Here is an 18520-nt window from a genome sequence, read left to right on the forward strand (position 1 = left end):
AAATGTTTAAAGTTGAATTAAAAATCAAATATCAATAGTTAACTTTTCTTTTCTGTCTACTCTAATTTTTAATATTTTAAGCATCCTTTAGAAAATATTTCACTCAGAGAAAGTCTATTTATCTTCCTAAAGAGGACCCTTAAGGCTTCTTTTCCTGGCTCCTTCAAGATATCCATGTAGCAACATGGATTGATCAGCTTTAGCTGTTTTAACAGGGTTTACTTATTTCCAATGCTGCTCACAAGCCAAACTTCACTGATCATCGGTCAATATCCTATGAGTTGCCATTTCTCTTAGCTAAAATGTCCAGTGTAAAATGCCTGCCATATATTTCTTGGTAATCATTCCCCATTCCCTACCACACACACATACTTAATGTCAAATTTTTAATTATCCGTAAAGAAGAAAAGGAATAACAGTAATTATTCAAAACTGTAGATAAAGCAAAAAAAAAATTCACATATGATTTTGGAAGACATTATTTGGAGGAGAAGGGAGGTGGTTATTGTACAACAACAAGTGACCTTTTTCCTTAAGATTTTTCTTGGGTGGTTACAATATTTGCTTTCCAAAGCATGCATACATTCATTCACTCAACCAACATTTGAAAGCACATTGTCTTGCAGGGAATACACAAAGGGAGAAACAAAACTTTATGAAGATTAATTTCCTCAGTGTCTAAGAGGAAAACTGATATGAGTATCTCTAACAACACTGTGCCCCCAACATGAACATCTGCATTGATTTCAGACAAATACCCAGGTAGGGCCAGTTCCATTGTAGGCAGCCTTTAGAAGAGGCTGTCCTTACTAAAAAATTACCTACCCCACAGAACCCAAGTTTCTCTCCATCTTCACCAACACCTATTTTGTCAGTTCTATGATACCTGTGTTTAGTCTAAAGATTGAAAAGAACTAAGTATCCTACAGCAGAATAAAATAATTTTCTCTGTCATTGGTTAGGGTACTATTCAATATTGTCTACCTCACAAGATTGTTACAGGGACACAGTAAGTCTACAGATCAAGAGTCCTTCAAACAGTACCTGGGATATACATGCATATTTCATAAAGTATCAGCTATTACTAATTAACAATACCTGTAAGCACAAGCCTCTTACACTCACACAGTACTGGGACTTTTATAAAATACTTTCATAAGCATGCAATTGTTTGATCTGCTCAATCTGATAAGAGAAGTTATTTTATGACTGATTCCCTTGTGTAGATGAAGAATTTGCAACTCAGAAAGTTACAGGACTTGCCCAACACCATAGAGTGGTAAGTCTGAGCCTGGTGGATTAATCTTTTAGCTTTAAGTCCAGGGCATTCTTCTCTATAACCTCAGAGACTCATGCTATGAGATGGGCCACAAATGTGTTTCCATTTCATTCCAAAGGGAATACAGTTAATATTTTCCTTTATAATTATTTATCAGCAAGATACAGTGTTCATTTGACCACAGATACAACGGTTATTAGTGAAAGCACTATCAGCTCTTCTCTATGGCTGGACCACAGCATATCAAGGCTGCAGCTTTCAAATCTCCGTAATTAACTGGAATGTTACGCACCTTAGCCGTCTCAGCGTCTGCCTGCAGTCGCTTGGGGGTTCCTTTCTGGTCAGGTACCTTCTGGAAATTTTTGTTTTTAATGGATTGAGATTCCACACCTTCACCTTCAATCTGGAGTTTAATACCTTCAGCATGGGCAGGGTGATCAATACCCCGTGGATTCAAACCACAGTGGAGAGCTAGGAAAGAGCAACAAATAGAACTCAGAAAAACAACCATACAAAGAAGGTGTCCATGACAGAAAATATTTCATCGGGACCAAGGAGGAAAAAAAACAAGGCATCTGTGAGTCGAAAGGTGGGGTGATTACTACAAGAAATAATATGGTGACAAGGAAGCATGTTATAGTGGGAAACCCTGAGCTTGGAAATCAGCAAGATTTAGGTGCAAATCCAGAAGCCCTCAATTGCAAGTTGTTTGACTTGCAGCAAGTTACGAATCCCCACATTACAGATGAGAATCGGGCAACGTTGTTACTGCATCCCACACAAGCAATTATGTCAACCCTGTGGTTTAGTTTATATCTCTCCTCCATCTGACAAGTGTTCCCCCTCTCCTTGTGACCTTCTCTGTTATTTAAGCATTCCCTCAAGTCCATCCTCTTGCATTCATTCAAGCAATATTTCTTCAGCACTTACTATGTGCCATCCCTGGGTTAGATCCTAGAAACACAGATGCACATATGACAGATGTTACTCACAATGTAATAAAGGAGGCAAACAAAAGGACTGGTGATTTTAATACAGAATTGTCACTTCTGTGTGGCAAAGAAGAAAAAGCCAGAGTAGAGGGCTCAAGGGCATCGAGCCCAGCGGCTTCTGGTTTTTTGCATCTTATTCTCCCCATGTCCTCTAACATAGATATTCCACAAATAAAATCTAAAACTGAGGGATACAAATCTGGGGATATTTATTTATCTAACAAATGCTTACTGAGCTCCCCTGCCCCATGTACCCTCTACTATCAAATAAATAGCAGTGAATGTTGTAAGATCCATGCATTCCACTACATGAACTACCATGTATGTCTGTGTGCGCGTGGCAGGTATGTGTGTTTTGACTTCTCGGGTAGTAAATTATTTCATTTCCCTGTGACCCCAACTCTTAAAATTAAGGTAAATTCCTATCCTCATCCCCTTTCCTTTATTTGCAGAGAAGTTAAGGCCAGATACTTAATACCCATATCTTCCCCAGGTCTCCACTTCATCAATAATCTCCTTTTACCCAACATTTTAAGGCTTTCTCCTTTTTCAGCATTCTTCCCCTCCAGCCAGCTTCTGTGATTCCAATAGTCTAACTCTCTATTCGGCACTCCGTTCAGGCCAGTTTCCTCTTTGCCCTTTCTTTGCCAGGATTTTGACGAGTACTTTACACCTGAGGATGAGACAGGCTTCCCAAGAGAAATGACATGTTTTCCTCCCATTCCCTGCTCCCTCCTTAACAGGACCATCTATTCCCATGTTCCCAATCAACATTCTGGTGACTCCCAAATATTAACTTCAGCCTAGACAGAACTTTCTCATGAATGTCAGACAAGTAAAACTACAGCAGAAACAATTTGCCTGTTCCAGTCTTCCCAAATTACACAGAAGCTGATGAGACATCCTTAACATCACTCTATGATTCATCACTTCCCTTCCATCTATCAGCAAATCCAATAGCTCTATACCCAACATACTGCTCAAATATTGAATGAATGACATTTTTTTTTAAAAAAAGCAAACTGTACAAAGGTCCAAATGCATGTGATCTTATTTGTACCTCTTTCTGTGGACATTATTTATAAATTTCTTCTAGTCACTAAGCTTCGTATTTAGTGGTACATTCTGGGCACTTAACATTTATTAGTTCATGTCTCCCTTTTCAGGCTTTGTTCTGAATCTCAAATAATCTTCATGAGAAACTCTGAGACATAATTATATTCACTTCACAGATAAGGAAAATGAGGCTCAAAGGGGTTAGGATCACAAAAGGCTGTATTATACTAGTGTATACAGAAAAGTCACAGAAATTATGGATCATTTCGGATGCACATGATTTCATATTACAGATGGAAAAATCCAAACTGGATTAAACAGTAAGGAAAATTATCAACTGTCAGAACAAGAAGTCCAGTGATGGCACAAGTTCAGAATTAGCTGATTTTCATCAAGTGTCATCAAGTATTGTGATTTTTTTTTCCTCTCTCCATTCCATTATCCACAGCATCACCTTTATCCTCAACCTGGGTCCCTTTGCAGCATCTAAACTACAAGCTTTTCATTTTCATCTTGCAGCAGAAAGGGCTTGGTTGACTATGGCTCTTTTTCTCCCAAACCTCCTTCAAATTTTATTCTCTTTTCTTATTGGCCACAAGTGAATAACATGCCTATTACTGAACTAACACCCTGGCAGTGGAAATAAGATTATCCTTAAATCAACTGACCAACTCAGAGGGTCAGCTCCCCAAACCACACTGCTGCTACTCAGCAGGGCTGTAGCAGAATAGATGCTGAGGAACCAACCACAATGCCCACGTTAGGCAGTGCTGGAAAGAGTGCTCAGCAGACAAAGCCTCTGAGAGCATGAAGCTAATTACTGTTAATATCAATCAGCTTCTCCATCTCCAAAGACTAGCCTACTTACAATGAATGTTCAATTAAATACACCAAAGTTGTGATTATCTTTAAAAGGTGTGCTTGTGTAGGGAGATGGGTGATAGGCATGGGATGGATTCAGACATTAATGAAGAAAAGAGAAATGTGTAGCTTTGATTTTTCTGTCTAGCTTTACCCTCTGCTGCTTCCTACCTTGAAATTCATGACTTAGGAATACCACTAAACTGCTGGTGACCTCCTATTCTCTTCCCCTATCACCTCCCCACCAAATTTGACTCTCATACTTCCTTTACTTCTGCTCATGCTGGTCCCACCACCTAGCAACGCTGACCCTACTACAACCCAATCCTATCTCCTCCTCTTTGGGAAGCTAACTCCTATTCACCTCATGTCAGCTCAGACCTCTTCTTCAGAAAACCTTCTAGGGGTCTCTGGCTACCAGAGCAAGAACCCATTTCCTATGCCCCCTCATGCACACAGTCCCCTGGTGCTTCATTTTCCTCACAGTACTGAGAATGTCCATGTAACTGATCTGTCTGCCTGGCCCAACATAACCGTAAGCTCCTGGAGGGCAGATATCATCCCTTTTTCATCTCCATGACCTCCATTCCTGAGTCCAGGATCTGGCACATAAGAGACATTAAGGAAATACTTACTCTGCTGCAGAATAAACCAGCAATCCCCTTCCTTTACACAATCATGCCTTAAATTAGAAGGAAGTCTTTCTCTGCTAGTAAATACTTTGCAGTCAAAATGTAAGGTATCTATAAACAGGAAGCAGAATACAGTTTTTTGACTTTCCACACACGTAGTCTCATTCTTCACACAAATATTTTAATTCTCCATAGATGTTCCTTCCTCCACTGCAAACCCAGTAGTTGATTTAGGTTTTTGCGCTTAGGCTTATTTATTTAAAACCATTTTTGACAGGCTTTGTTTTGTTTTCCCTGAAATTCAATGTCCCTAATATTTACAAATCAAGCAACTTTCCAACGGCCTCTTACAATGCATGACCTCCATCTCTTTGCTTGTGTCAAAGGTGTCCCCATTTGCTTTCTCTTTTCTGTGCTCATCACTACACTTTATTTTTACTTTTTACTTAATTTAATGGGCTTGGCAGCACACCGGTAGGCTTTGAGACCCTCTTCTTGTTTCCCTAATCTTTATCACCACTCCTGTGCCTGACGGATGTCTAGTTATTTAATTGACACTGTAGGCAGCTTGTGGTCTTTGTGGTAAGTGCTGCTGCTGTCACTTTTGCTTAATTTGAATGTCACTAATACTGAATTCTTCAAAATGAAGAGTTATAAACCAAAATGAATTTCACAAACAGTGTTCTTAAAAAAAATTTAAGAGAGAAATGTTTCCCTGCAAATGCACATATTTTAGCATTGTTTTGGGACGCCGTTTTGAAGACACCATCTTTTTTTCATGTGTAAAAACCTACTTCCCCAGAAAATTGAAAACCAAGTGCATTGCTGGTGGGAATGTAAAGTGATACACCCCCTGCAGAAAACTGTATGGTGATTTCTCAAGAAATTAAACATAGAATTGTCGTTAGATTCAACAATTCAACTTCTAGGTATATACACACAAAAAAACTGAAAGAAGGAACTCAGGTATTTGTATGCTCACATACACAGCAGCATTATTCATAACAGTCAAACAGGCATAAGCTAAATGCCTATGGATACATGAATGGATAAACACAATGTGGTACATATAATGAAATATTTTGCAGCCTTTAAAAGGAATGCCATTCTTATCCATGCTACAACATGCATGAACCTTGAAGACATTATGCTAAGTGAAATATGCCAGACAAAAAAGGACAACTATTGGATGATTCACTTATATGAGTTAGTCAAATCTATAGAGAAATAAAATGGAGCAATGCTACACAGGGGCTGTGGGAGAGAAAATGAGAAGTTATTGGTTAGTTATGGGTATAGTGTTTCACTCTGGGATGATGAAAACTCTCTGGAGATGGATGGTGGTGATGGTTATATGATAATGTGAATGTATCTAATGCCACTGAACCATACAACCAAAGATGATTAAAATGATGAATTTAATGTATATTTTATCACAATAAAAAATAAAATTTTAAAAACCCTACTCCCTCTCATTTCAACTCCCTAATGCCTCAATAAATGGAAAGAGAAGTTCCAAAGATATTTTTATTCAAAGGTTTGAGAGTTTATTTATGAGTAATGTCATGATTTTTAACTAGAATGTTATTTTGTTTTTTTTTAAATAAAAGGTTAAAAAATTATAGCTCAAAAGTATGAGATTACTTCAGAATTTTCCTAGAAAGGAAATGTTCTCCAAAACAGGTCTTATCCTAATCAGCAGAAGCAGGGCTGGAATTGCTGATTGCTGGAAATGAGCCTGGGCTCTCTGGGGCTTAGTGGCTGAGGGATGTCATTCTCATGTGATTTAGGTGACAGTCACAGGCTATCTGGAATGAAGTGCCAGTCCTCGTTTTCTCTCCTCACAGTGATGCAAGAGGAGTTGAGGGATGCATTGGCATCTGCGGTCATTCCCAAGAACAAGTGCATCTTACTCTCCAGAAAGCCACCCACACCACACTCTCTCTGTCATGAAACAAGGGATGAAGGCTTATAGAAGTTTAATGTTCCACTATTCTGAGTTTTGCCTTGAATAGAGACACTGTGCAAACACTCCCAATTGCCCCTCAGAAAGAACTGGTTCTCCAACCAAGGAACCCCCAGGTAGAAACTGCTAGCCATGCTCTGAAATGTGTTGTGCTTCTCTGCCTTGACTGAAGTGATCTTTTTACATCATACACTCTTCCTTTCCCTTACTTGCATAGATGCCTGCTTCAGGAAATATTAATTTTCTATTTTCTCTACTGGAGAGCTTTAACTAATCTTGCACTTAAGCAATATTGATAATTCCCCTCTTTCTTTTTTTTTGAGACAGTGTCTTGCTCTGTTGCCCAGGCTGGAGTGCAGTGGTGTCTGCAGTCTCAACCTCCCAGGCTCAAGTGTTCCTCCCACCTCAACCATGAAGTAGATGGGACTACTGGTGTGCACCACCACATCCAGCTAATTTTTGTATTATTTGTAGAGGCAGGATTCTGCCATGTTGCCCAGGCTGGTCTTGAACTCCTGGGCTCAAGCCATCTGCCCACCTCGACCTCCCGAAGTCCTGGGATCACAAGAGTCAGCTACCATGCCCAGTCCACCTCTTTTTTTATATGACTTGTATGTGTGTATTTACCATGCATTGCAAATATTTACTGACACAGCTGCTAAGTCTACGCCTAGGAGCCCCTGGAAGGAAGTGACTACTTCTTATTGAGCTTTACAAATATAGTATCTAGCCACATAACTGCCTTACAGTAGGTGCTCAACCGTTGTTTATAGACTGAGTAAAGATATGATGGAAAGATACTGATTCAATCCTACTCACTGCCATTCAGTCCTGATGCATAACATATATTTTTCAAAAAAAGCAAATAAAAGTTGCTTCCAATCTAATTGTATAATTCACCAAAAATATTAAATCACAAAACCGTAAAGCTCTCTTGAAACTACTGATTTACCTCCCATCTGCAAAGCAGAGACCATCTTCCTCATGTTTGCACCTGCAAAGCCTAAATAGTTATACAAACTCAACCCTCAACAAATGTTGCTAAATGAATCAATGACCTTAAAAACAAATATCCTCCAATCCCCACCATTAGAATTGAGATAGGTTAAAATTTCATGTGTATGTCTTGCTTCTAGCTAAAGCTCCTGAAGGATATGGTCCTGCTTTAACACTTCCCTCATATAATATACACATAACACTCTCCAATATATGTTTAATTCACTATATTAATTATTATAGGTGCTTCACTTATTGTATTCTGGATTGGAATTCAGCAGAGACTACCATGCAGAAGTAATATGAACACCAAAAATGTCTAACTCTTTATAGCAGACACTTCTGATGGGCTACACATTATCAACACTCTTATTTTTGCCACCTATTGAAAGATGGCCACAAGGCCAAATACAAAATTTCACAGCCTCCCTTGCAGACACAAGTGAGGCTGATGACAGATTCCCCTCGAGGGCATATAAGCAGAAGTTTGATGGGAAACAAACAGTTCTGGAACTGACAAAAGAGGAAAGATCTTAATAACTCCCTTCCCTCTTCACTCTGCCTTAAATGCATATGTGAGGTCTAGAACTGCTACAGAATATGCTGTGACCACAGGGCTACAAATATGAAAAAAAAGCCAAGAGAATAATAGCCACATTGGCTCTGACATCATTGGGCTACTCGAAATATGTTCTTCATTGTCCCGCTCTGGACTTGATAGTCTGTGAGAAAAGTAATTCCCTGCTTATTAGGCCATGGTTAAGTCTTCTATAACTTTCAGATGATCCTCTGCAAAATGGCGTTTTCATTTGAACCAATAACACAGGATTGTTTAGCTCTTCTGTAAAAAAGAGAAAACTGAAATCCTAGCAAAATGTCCTGGTCTGGGTTTCACAACTCCTATTATAATTTAGAAAGCTGAGTAAGTATTGTATTAATAACAGCTTAGCAAGGAAGATCCACATTCGGAATACATGTCATTATCAATCAATCCAGATGACAGTGTGAAAACCTGAGGATGAAAATTTCTTGCTTACCCAGAAAAGTGCCCAGATAATTCAGAAAACTTTTGCATCAATGAATGGGAATGTGTTCATGTGTATCTGGTCATTTATGTGTCAACGTAAAAATACAACAACTATATCAGAAAGTATGTCTCATGAATACAGGCTTGTTTTCTCTAATACGGAGCACAATATCTCCTTGAGCAAAGGAATCTGCCCAGCAGATCTCTTCCAGGAAAGCGGTCAGCAAACTATGCCCATTGACCAAATCCATCCTGCCACTTGTTTTCATGTGGTTTGTGACCCCAAAATAGCTTTTACATTTTAAAGTGTCTGAAAAAACATTTTATGACACATGGGAATTATATGAATATAAAACAGGAGTAAACTATAAATGTCCAGAAGGGTAATTCAGTAGCATTAAAAGTTGAACATGTCCACCCTCAGCAAGTCTAAGTGGCCAATAATAGATGGCTCCCCTATCCATGCAAGAAGAGACTGGGAAGAATGAAGTCACTACATCAATAAGAAAGACAGGGGAAGAAACTAAATGGAAAATGAAAGGCTGAACCCACAAACCCACTCTATTATCCTCACAAGTCTGTCCAGAGTAGCCTGACAACTATGATGTGGCTGTCCAAGCTAGACCTACATGACTGTTCAGCACAGCCAGACGTTCAGACCCTATGCAGCAGTGCAAGGACATGGTCTTCTCTGAGCCCCAGGATGCTCCCTCACTCTGGTTTACTTGTCTACAGAAACAATTTCATCTTTGTAAAAACAGTTTACTATAAGGGAATCTCGTTTTCCAAAGACTACTTAAGTTTAATCACCACATCAAATATTCACTTGTCCTACATTTGATATCCAGACAATCTAAAACAAGGGAAATTAAAATAATGCTTACCTTTGGTACTGTAGCATCAGTAAAGTGGGAGAGACTTTGGAAGATGTCCAAGGCATGAACATTAACTCTTCTCATTCACAAGGAGAATACAAGGGGAGATACATGCAGAGGTTCTATGATGCTTTATCAGTTTGAGAGATTGATAAGGGCTCTACACTGGTGACTTGAAAAACATTTTAAACTATGATACTATAGAAACAGATTTCATATTGCGAATCTGTGACCAAACATCTTTATCTATGTAGATGAATTGAACCAAGTTTTTATGAAACATCACTTTCTTTTTCTACACATAATCTACTCCTTATTTTTCTAAATAAAGTAGTACCTCTTGCATCCTTTGGGGAAGAAGAAATAGACGTACTTTTCTCAATTCATCCCACTTAGTAAAGTTAAAAATGATGGACATTATATACAAGACAAACATAAGAAGACTGAATAGTTAAGAGAAGGCTGACCATCTAAAGACTTTGAAGGACTTTGAATAACATGATCGTACAAGTTCTCTCAGCTTCCTCTTGCCTCATATATCCCAGACTTAGAACTGAAGAAGCCTGCAACCTGGAAACACCTATAGGCACAGACAAAAAATAATTTACAACAAGAGTTTGCTCTCCACAGCCAAACAACCAAGAAAGACAGCCTATCAAGATAGGAAACATGTAGACAATAATTGCTTTACTCAAACATTACAGAAAAGAATTGTGATTCAACCATCACATAAGTAAAGGCTGAGTGTAAAGCCTAGACTCACACCCTCACCAGGCTGCACTTAGGTGCCCCATTATCCCCAGGAGAATGCCATAGAAGGCCAAGTAGGGAGTCCAGGTTTTCATCTCTATCAACTGATAAAAAGGGTACCTCCTCATCCCCACAATGTCAGTTGAGATGATATGGCAAGGCTGGACTTTCACCTCTACCAGTTTACAAGAGGTGAACTATCCTTCCTGGGATTGTGTCAGAGGAAGTCTGGTAGGCATTTAGGACTTTAACTATTACCCAGCCATGAGGAAGAAATCCTACCTTTCAGGTATCAACTGAGGTTGAGCAGGGAACCTGGATTTATAACTCTAGCTGGCAGTAACTAAGTGGTATCTTCTCTTTTCCCTGGTCAGACTGGCATTTTAAAAAGCCAGCTGAAGCAAAAGGTTTAAATAAAATCTAGTGTCTCATAATGCAAAATGTAAATATCCAGGTTTCAATAGAAAATCACTCATTACTGGCCAGGTGCGGTGGCTCACACCTCTAATCCCAGCACTTTGGGAGGCTGAGGTGGACGGATCATGAGGTCAACAGATTGAGACCATCCTGGCTAACATGGTGAAACCCTGTCTCTACTAAAAACACAAAAATTAACTGGGCATGGTGGCATGTGCCCGTAATCCCAGCTACTCAGGAGGCTGATACAGGAGAATCGCTTGAAACTGGAAGGTGGAGATTGATTGCAGTGAGCTGAGATGGTGCCACTGCACTCCAGCCTGGGTGACAGAGCAAGACATCATCTCAAAAAAAAAAAAAAAAAAAAAAAAAAAAAAAAAAAAAAAAAAAAAAAGAAAATCACTCATAACCAGGAAGTTCTCAAACTGAAAGACAAAAGACAATCAATACACACCAACACCCAGATGACAGAGATGTCAGAACTAACTGAGAAAAATTTTAAAGCAGCTATGCTTCACTAAGCAATTATACTTGACACAAATGGAAAAAATAATCTTTAGCCAAAAAATAAAGTCTCTGCAAAGAAATAGAAGACATGAAGAATAACCAAATGGAAATGTTAGAACTGAAAAATATAAACAAAATTAAAAGCTCAGTGGATGGGCTCAACAACAGAATGAAGGAAACAAAGGATAATTTAATTGGAAAGGTTAGAGGGCACTTGGAGAACAGAAATGTTCTCCACCTTGATTTTGGTTACAAGATACTATACAAGTATCAAAATTCATCAAACTAAACACTTAAAATATGTGCTTTTATTGTTTGTTTTTTGTTTTTTGAGACAGAGTCTTGCTGTCGCCCAGGCTGGAGTGCAATGGCACGATCTCAGCTCACTGCAACCTCCACCTCCTGGGTTCAAGCAATTCTCCTGCCTCAGCCTCTTGAGTAGCTGGGATTACAGGTGTGCATCGCCATGCCCAGCTAATTTTTGTATTTTTAGTAGATATGGGGTTTCACCATGTTGGTCGGGCTGGTCTCGAACTCCTGACCTTGTCATCTGCCCATCTTGGCCTCCCAAAGTACTTGGATTAGAGGCGAGAGTCACCATGCCTGGCCTAAAATATGTACTTTTATTGTATATAAAATAATCTCAAAAACATAACAAAACAGAATATAGACAGTAGATATATTTCATTTTTCAAAAGCGTTTATAAATGACTTTTGACTTACATGTTTTCATTCCTAACTCTAACCTCAGCCAACACACATTAATTGAAATATAAGTTCTACCATTTTCTTACAATACATATTCAAGCATGGGCAAGTTATATCATCTTTTCTGTGAAACAGCAATACTAATATTACCTTATTTTTTTACACTCATGTTATTGTGTTGATAAATAGAAATAACACATATGAAATTCTTGACACCTACCATGTGTTCAATGAACATAAATCCTCCACTTTTACTCATTGCCCTCCTCCAACACAGTAGACAAATATTACGTGGTAACAATTTTAATAAGTTAAATAGTCACCATGCACTTTTAAAGAATATAGTATAGACTTAAAAAGTGCAATCCTACCTGAAAAAGACAAACTAAAATATAATTTAGTAAGAAAACAAGAAGGAAAAAAGAACAGCTTTTCAAATATATCAAAAAAATCTGGGAGCAAACTGGGAAATGAGGTTAAAACTAAGAGATAAAAGCAAATATCTGCATCTTGTAACACAGTTTCTACTGACAAGCTGATTGCACTCTCTGTGAAACCAAGCTAATGAAAAAAAAGATGACCCGAATCATTTAGGAAGTCTTTACATATGACAATCTGGTATTTCGGGAGGGAAGAAGAAAAAAATACAGAATTAACATATTCAAAGGACTTTTCATCCTCTATCATGAAGGTGGTGATAACTATTTAAAAAAAGGGGGAAGATGGCCCAGCACGGTGGCTCATGCCTGTAATCCTAGCACTTTAGGAGGTCAAGGTGGGCGGATCACAAGGTCAGGAGTTCAAGGCTAGCCTGGCCAAGATGGTAAAACCCCATCTCTACTAAAAATACAAAAATTAGCTGGGCGTGGTGATGGGTGCCTGTAATCCCAGCTGCTTGGGAGGCTGAGGCAGAGAACTGCTTGAACCCAGGAGGCGGAGGTTGCAGTGAGCCGGAACTGTGCCATTGAGCTCCAGTCTGGGCAACAGAGTGAGGCTCCCGTTCAAAAAAGGGATGATTAAGAGATGCTAAACATGTTTAAGGCCACCATTAAAATGAAAAATAGAAAAAACATGGCACGGGGGAAATGGAATTCAGACTGTTTTACATCACATAGCTCCTACCACACCATGCTACTCTGGGGAATGAGATTTTCTTTTGCCTCTGCAATTTAATTGTTGTTTAGTAGGTAAATCATGGGCTTTGGAGTCAAATCTGGCTGCCCCCACAGAGTGGCTGTGTGGCCTTGAACAAGTTAATTCCCTTTAGGTTTGGTGTTGCTTTATGTGTAAAATTAGAAAAATCATAACATCTTTTTAAGATTTTAGAATAATTGAAGCATATTTAAAGTGTTTATTCAATACCTGGCACATAGAAAGTGCTCAAAAAATGGTAACCACTGCTGTATTACTTCCTTTACCATTATTAAATCATTTTAATAATATTGATTTCTTCAAAAATCAAATACCTAGATCATTTGTACATACATCTGCATATACCTGTACACACAGCTCCACTAACAGAAAGAGGTGACTTAGTGTTAGGGAAAGTAGAGAGTTACAAAGGTCAGACACAGGCTTCAGAGAAGAAAATGAGAAACTTGGTCGGGCAGGGTGGCTCACACCTGTAATCCCAGCAATTTGGGAAGCTGAGGTGGGCAGATCACCTGAGATCAGGAGTTCAACACCAGCCTGGCCAACATGGCAAAACCCCATCTCTACTAAAAATACAAAGAATTAGCCTGCTGTGGTAGCACATGCCTGTAATTCCAACTACTCAAAAGGCTGAGGTAGGAGAATCGCTTGAACCCGAAAGATGAAGGTTGCAGTGAGCCGAGATCGTGCCACTGCACTGCAGCCTGGGAAACAGAGCAAGACTCCATCTCAAAAAAAAAAAAAGAGAAACAAAATTCTCTTGAAGATTTTATTCTGGAAATAATAATTTTAAAAGAAGAACAATCTAGGCAGAAACATAAGTATCTATTAAACTACAGAAATATGAAAAAGCCATGAGATGTTTTGGTTTGACTTAATGAATGCGAGCATCTCTCTTCTCAGAGAGGGTGGGGCAAGATAATCTTAGCAGGCAATTTTGTTTGCTTGCCCTCTCTATTCATAGTAACATTTGGACTAAAGGAACATTCAAGTTTAACAAATTCCATCCCTTATTGCATTTGATCTTCACCAATGTCCATATATACATGTGTATATGTGCATATAATATATATGTATAAAATAAAAAAATCACATTCTCTAAAGCGAGAGATATAATAATGAAGGAAATTATTCATGAGCTTAATTCATGAACTGAGAATGAGCGCTTTAAAAACTTGTGGTGATCCAAAGGCTAAAAGTAGTTTAAAGTTCAATGGAGCCATTGATAAGTATACAAGTTACTAAACACACCTTAATTCAAAAAAAAAAAAATCTCAAATTTACCAAGAAAACTGCCGTCAACGTTGGCATTACTAATAACAGCCCAATACTTCTGAATGTACTTTGGTCAATCCTTTGAAATTACATTGTCCAATATAGGAGCCAGTAGTCACTATTTTAAATTAATTATATTTTTTAATTTAAAATTAAGCTCCTCAGTTGCACTAGCCACATATCTGTAGCCGCATGTGGCTGTGTACAGCATAATGGACAGTGTAGATTATTAAATATTTCAATAATCACATAAAGTCCTATTGAATAGCACAAGTTTGAAAATTGATCAGTGTCCTTTAACACTGGGAAAATTCAATGTTAAATTCAATTTGTTTTGTTTTGTAAATGTTAGTTTTTAAAAGAACTGAGAAAAGTAGAATTTGAAGTCAGAAATTACTTCAGAAAATTATTTTCTTTTCTATAGTTGCGTAATTGTTTTCAATGATCTAAGTAACCACATCTACACTTTCAGAATTAGAAAAAGTAAACATGCCAATTATTATTTTATTCTAGAAATTTAGCTTTTTAAGAATAAACAACCTTTACAACTTGTCTACTATTCTGACTTTCACACACATTCTACACATAATTTTATAAAAGCAACTTCCTTTTTAGTTATTTTAGACAACTGTCAGATCTTTGAATAATCTGTCCCCCAAACTGATTGCGTCTGTGTCACAAATCATAGTTATTTTCTTGTTATAAGGTTTTAGAGATCCCAAATTATCTCTGAGGGAGAAAGAGATAAATAGGGATTCAGAGATAAATCAGCTCTGGTAAAGCTCACAGTCTACTAAAATAGTGGCTCCCAAATGCCTTCCCAGAGAAAAGAGAAACATGTGAGGAAGCGCTCAGTGGTCCTCAGCAAAATGGAAAAAAAACAAAACAAACCAAAACAACTCTGTAAGCTTTCCATTGGCCAATTGTTTTCACCGTAAAGGTCTGTTCTTTATGCTTCTACTGTCTTGTCTGCATTTTTTGGTGTTGACCAAATTTTATGAAATTAGATAATTAAGTGTATATGTATCTGTGCACATGAGTTTTAATGTTAGCAAAAGAAAAAATTCTATTGAAACTATGTGTCCTCTATTTTAAAAACTATGAAAGCTAAAGGTTTAAGTACTTCTATGCAATGGACCAAAAATAAGCTAGCCAATAGTTATCTTGCAGATTATACGGCATTAAGGGAAAGTGGAAATAAAAGCTGCAGAGAAAGTAATAATAAGAGGTTGCAAAATTATCAAAGAAAATGTTTACTTCCAAGCCAAAAAAAAAAAAAAAAAAAAAAAAAAAAAAAAAAAAAAAAAAAAAAAAAAAAAAAAAAAAAAAAAAAAAAAAAGGACCCATTACAATGGGTGCATAGAGCTTTGGGTATTAGAGTAATAAATTTGATTTTTTTTTTTCACTAAACAGTTGGAAAGTCAATAAATGTTTTAAGCAGGGAAAAACTTAGCCCACGTTATTTCAGTAATTTAGACGAATAAACACAGGCTGGCAATATTCCTGTGCTGATACACAAGCATCCTTCGTGATACAGTTTGTCTCATTAAAACCCTTCTCTCCTATTCCAACATATACCTGTATTCCTTAATCTCCTAGAGTATTTATCTGCACTACCCAGGATAGTGCATTTCCACTTCTTCAAGTCACCACCAAAAAGTTAGACATTCCATAAATAATGTTGTTGTTAACCAACACCATTACCTACATCCCTTTAGATATGGGCCCATCAGAGAAGATAAATAATGACTGCTGGTTCAAACCAACACACATCCATATTCCTCACGTTCCCACCCACGCCTCCTACAGCTCAGCACTGGTGGATGTGCATCCCATAGACCTCTTAATCACATACGTGCACATTGCTCTAAGGCACAACTAAAGAAACAAAACGTCAAGCAAATGGCAGACAGTGTGATTGCATATTTAGGAAAGGATTTATATTCTTACTTAGCTTTTCAAATCAGACAATGCTTCTAAAATATTTTACCAATTTTCTCATTGGTCTAGATCTCATTGGCTGGTATATAAAAAAAACAAAAGACTAAAGAATCCACTTGGAAAGATTAGCAATGCATTTTATGGCGGTATAAATTATTTCTAAAGATGCTTCCAGTCAGTTCTCAATATGACAGCCATTAAAACATTGTAAACACCAACTGTTACAATCTAAGTCTCTCCTTAAGATCAGGGAGAAGGAAAAAAAAATCAAGTACACAAAGCTCAGATCAGAGAAAGTCTATCAATCTAACCATTTGCCTCCTTGGCTACTGCTGATACCAAAAGCCATAAGGAAGACAGCAGCACTCTTAAGTTCCTGTTTCCAAACCTCAGCTGAGTTCTTATGCTTTGCTCTTTTATCTTCACCCAGCCCAATGACTCCTTCCATGAGTCAATTAATACGCTCCAGTCTTGCTCTATATAATAATCTCTCCAAGTGACTATTATTTAAAAACTCCTCCCTTCTTTTCCTTCTTTCCCACAGTCAGACTGTCAGAAGTACATTTTTTTTTTTTACAGTATAGACAGACCTCCATGGGTACTATTTAAGCATTTTACATCAGTGTTTCATAAATATTCACTCCTCACCCCTTAGGGCTGCATGTCTGTCCCTATACAATGATGTTGGCATATGAATTTGGACGGTCCCTATACAATGACTTTGGACCACGAATTTGGCCAATGGATGTAAGTGGACAAGATGTGAGCAGGGGAGTTAAACGTGCTCAGATAGTTTGATTCAGCCCCTTATGTACTTGTGATAATCAGAGGAAGATCACACCCAGGGTGGTTGTTGAACAACTGCTCTGTAAACCTGGATTCCAGAATAGGACACACACTTTGTTTACAGAGCAGACCCCAGCCAGAAGCCTGGAGTCAAGCTGTGTCCACCTGAAGACTATGAATGAGAAAATAAATGTGTCCTTGTTAGCTGCTCAGATTCCACACAATAGCCAATACACCTGCCAAGAACATGTAAATTCTAGGAACTAGATGCATGAGGGTCCTATTTTACAGATAAAAAGACTGAGACAAGGAGGCTGAAGTAATTTGCCAACTCACATGCAAACAAGTAGCAGAGGCAGGATCTGAAACAAGCAGTCTGCCACATGTGCACTTGTAAGCACTCCATCTTTCCATTCTCAAGAACCCTATCCACCTGCTATATCTAATGCCCACCTCCCACCCAGGTCTCAATCCACTATAATCTGGCTCTTCCACCTGTGGTTGATTCTACCAATTACCCCTTAATACTAACTTTGGAGGAAGCTTCAGACTTTGGCCTGGCAACTACCATTATGGATCACTGGCAAACTCCATGCTCTCCCTCCCTTGGCATCTGGCACTTTACCATTCTTGGTTGGGTTCTTCCTGCTCCATCTATTACTTCCCAGATCTCTTTTTCCTTCAGTACGCACCTTCTGTTTGCCAGGAACTTTGCTGGACACTGAAGAATAGTTAGTGAGTAAATCTGATGTGGTCCATGCCTATGAAATCTAAGAAACTAGCAGACAAGACAGACATCAAACAAACAGAACAGTTCCAGGTTCTCCAGATGGAAAAAGTGCACACAGAGCACTGACAGGCTTGTGTGGCGGGGGGAGTGATTGGGAGACAGGAAACCCTCATCTAGTATAGGGTTTACTGAGAAAAGCTTTACTGAGAGTGCAGGAATCCACTGGGCAAAGAGTCAGCTAGGTGGATGGAATCACATGGGCAAAGCCTGTGAAGCTGGAGAGACAGTGATACATTCAAGCCCTTAGCATGCATGGGGCACAGAGGGTGTGGGAAGGTAGTACAAGGCAAGGCTGGAGACAGTGGCAGGCTACAGATCTGTAGAAGCCTACAAGCCACAAAAGGATTTTGCTATTTATCCTAAGGCCAATAGGGGCTCCTTCGGTCTCAGCTTCTAGAAGTCTTTCTGACCTATCAGCTCCTGTTTGAGGTCCCTTTGGATTCTTGAGGGCCCCATCAGACCATTATAGAAGCACGTATTGCAATGCAAATATTCCTTGTGCATTTGCCA

At 38.5% G+C, this 18520-nt stretch overlaps 1 protein-coding gene across 4 annotated transcripts in view; it reads right to left on the reverse strand.

The window, feature by feature from the left end:
- The window catches only part of SAMD12 (sterile alpha motif domain containing 12), a 479717-nt gene that overhangs the window by 436826 nt on the left and 24371 nt on the right, over positions 1 to 18520 (reverse strand). For all 4 annotated transcript variants that reach the window (XR_005200699.1, XM_017530688.2, XM_037739309.1 and 1 more), the window contains exon 2: positions 1572 to 1750. Coding sequence is in view for 3 of the 4 variants with exons in the window: in XM_017530688.2 (XP_017386177.1) it covers positions 1572 to 1750 (179 nt within the window). In the remaining variant the exon portion in view is untranslated. The remainder of the gene's footprint in view (positions 1 to 1571; positions 1751 to 18520) is intronic.

Source organism: Cebus imitator, unplaced genomic scaffold, assembly GCF_001604975.1.
Source record: "Cebus imitator isolate Cc_AM_T3 unplaced genomic scaffold, Cebus_imitator-1.0 Scaffold68, whole genome shotgun sequence".
Lineage (NCBI taxonomy): Eukaryota > Metazoa > Chordata > Mammalia > Primates > Cebidae > Cebus > Cebus imitator.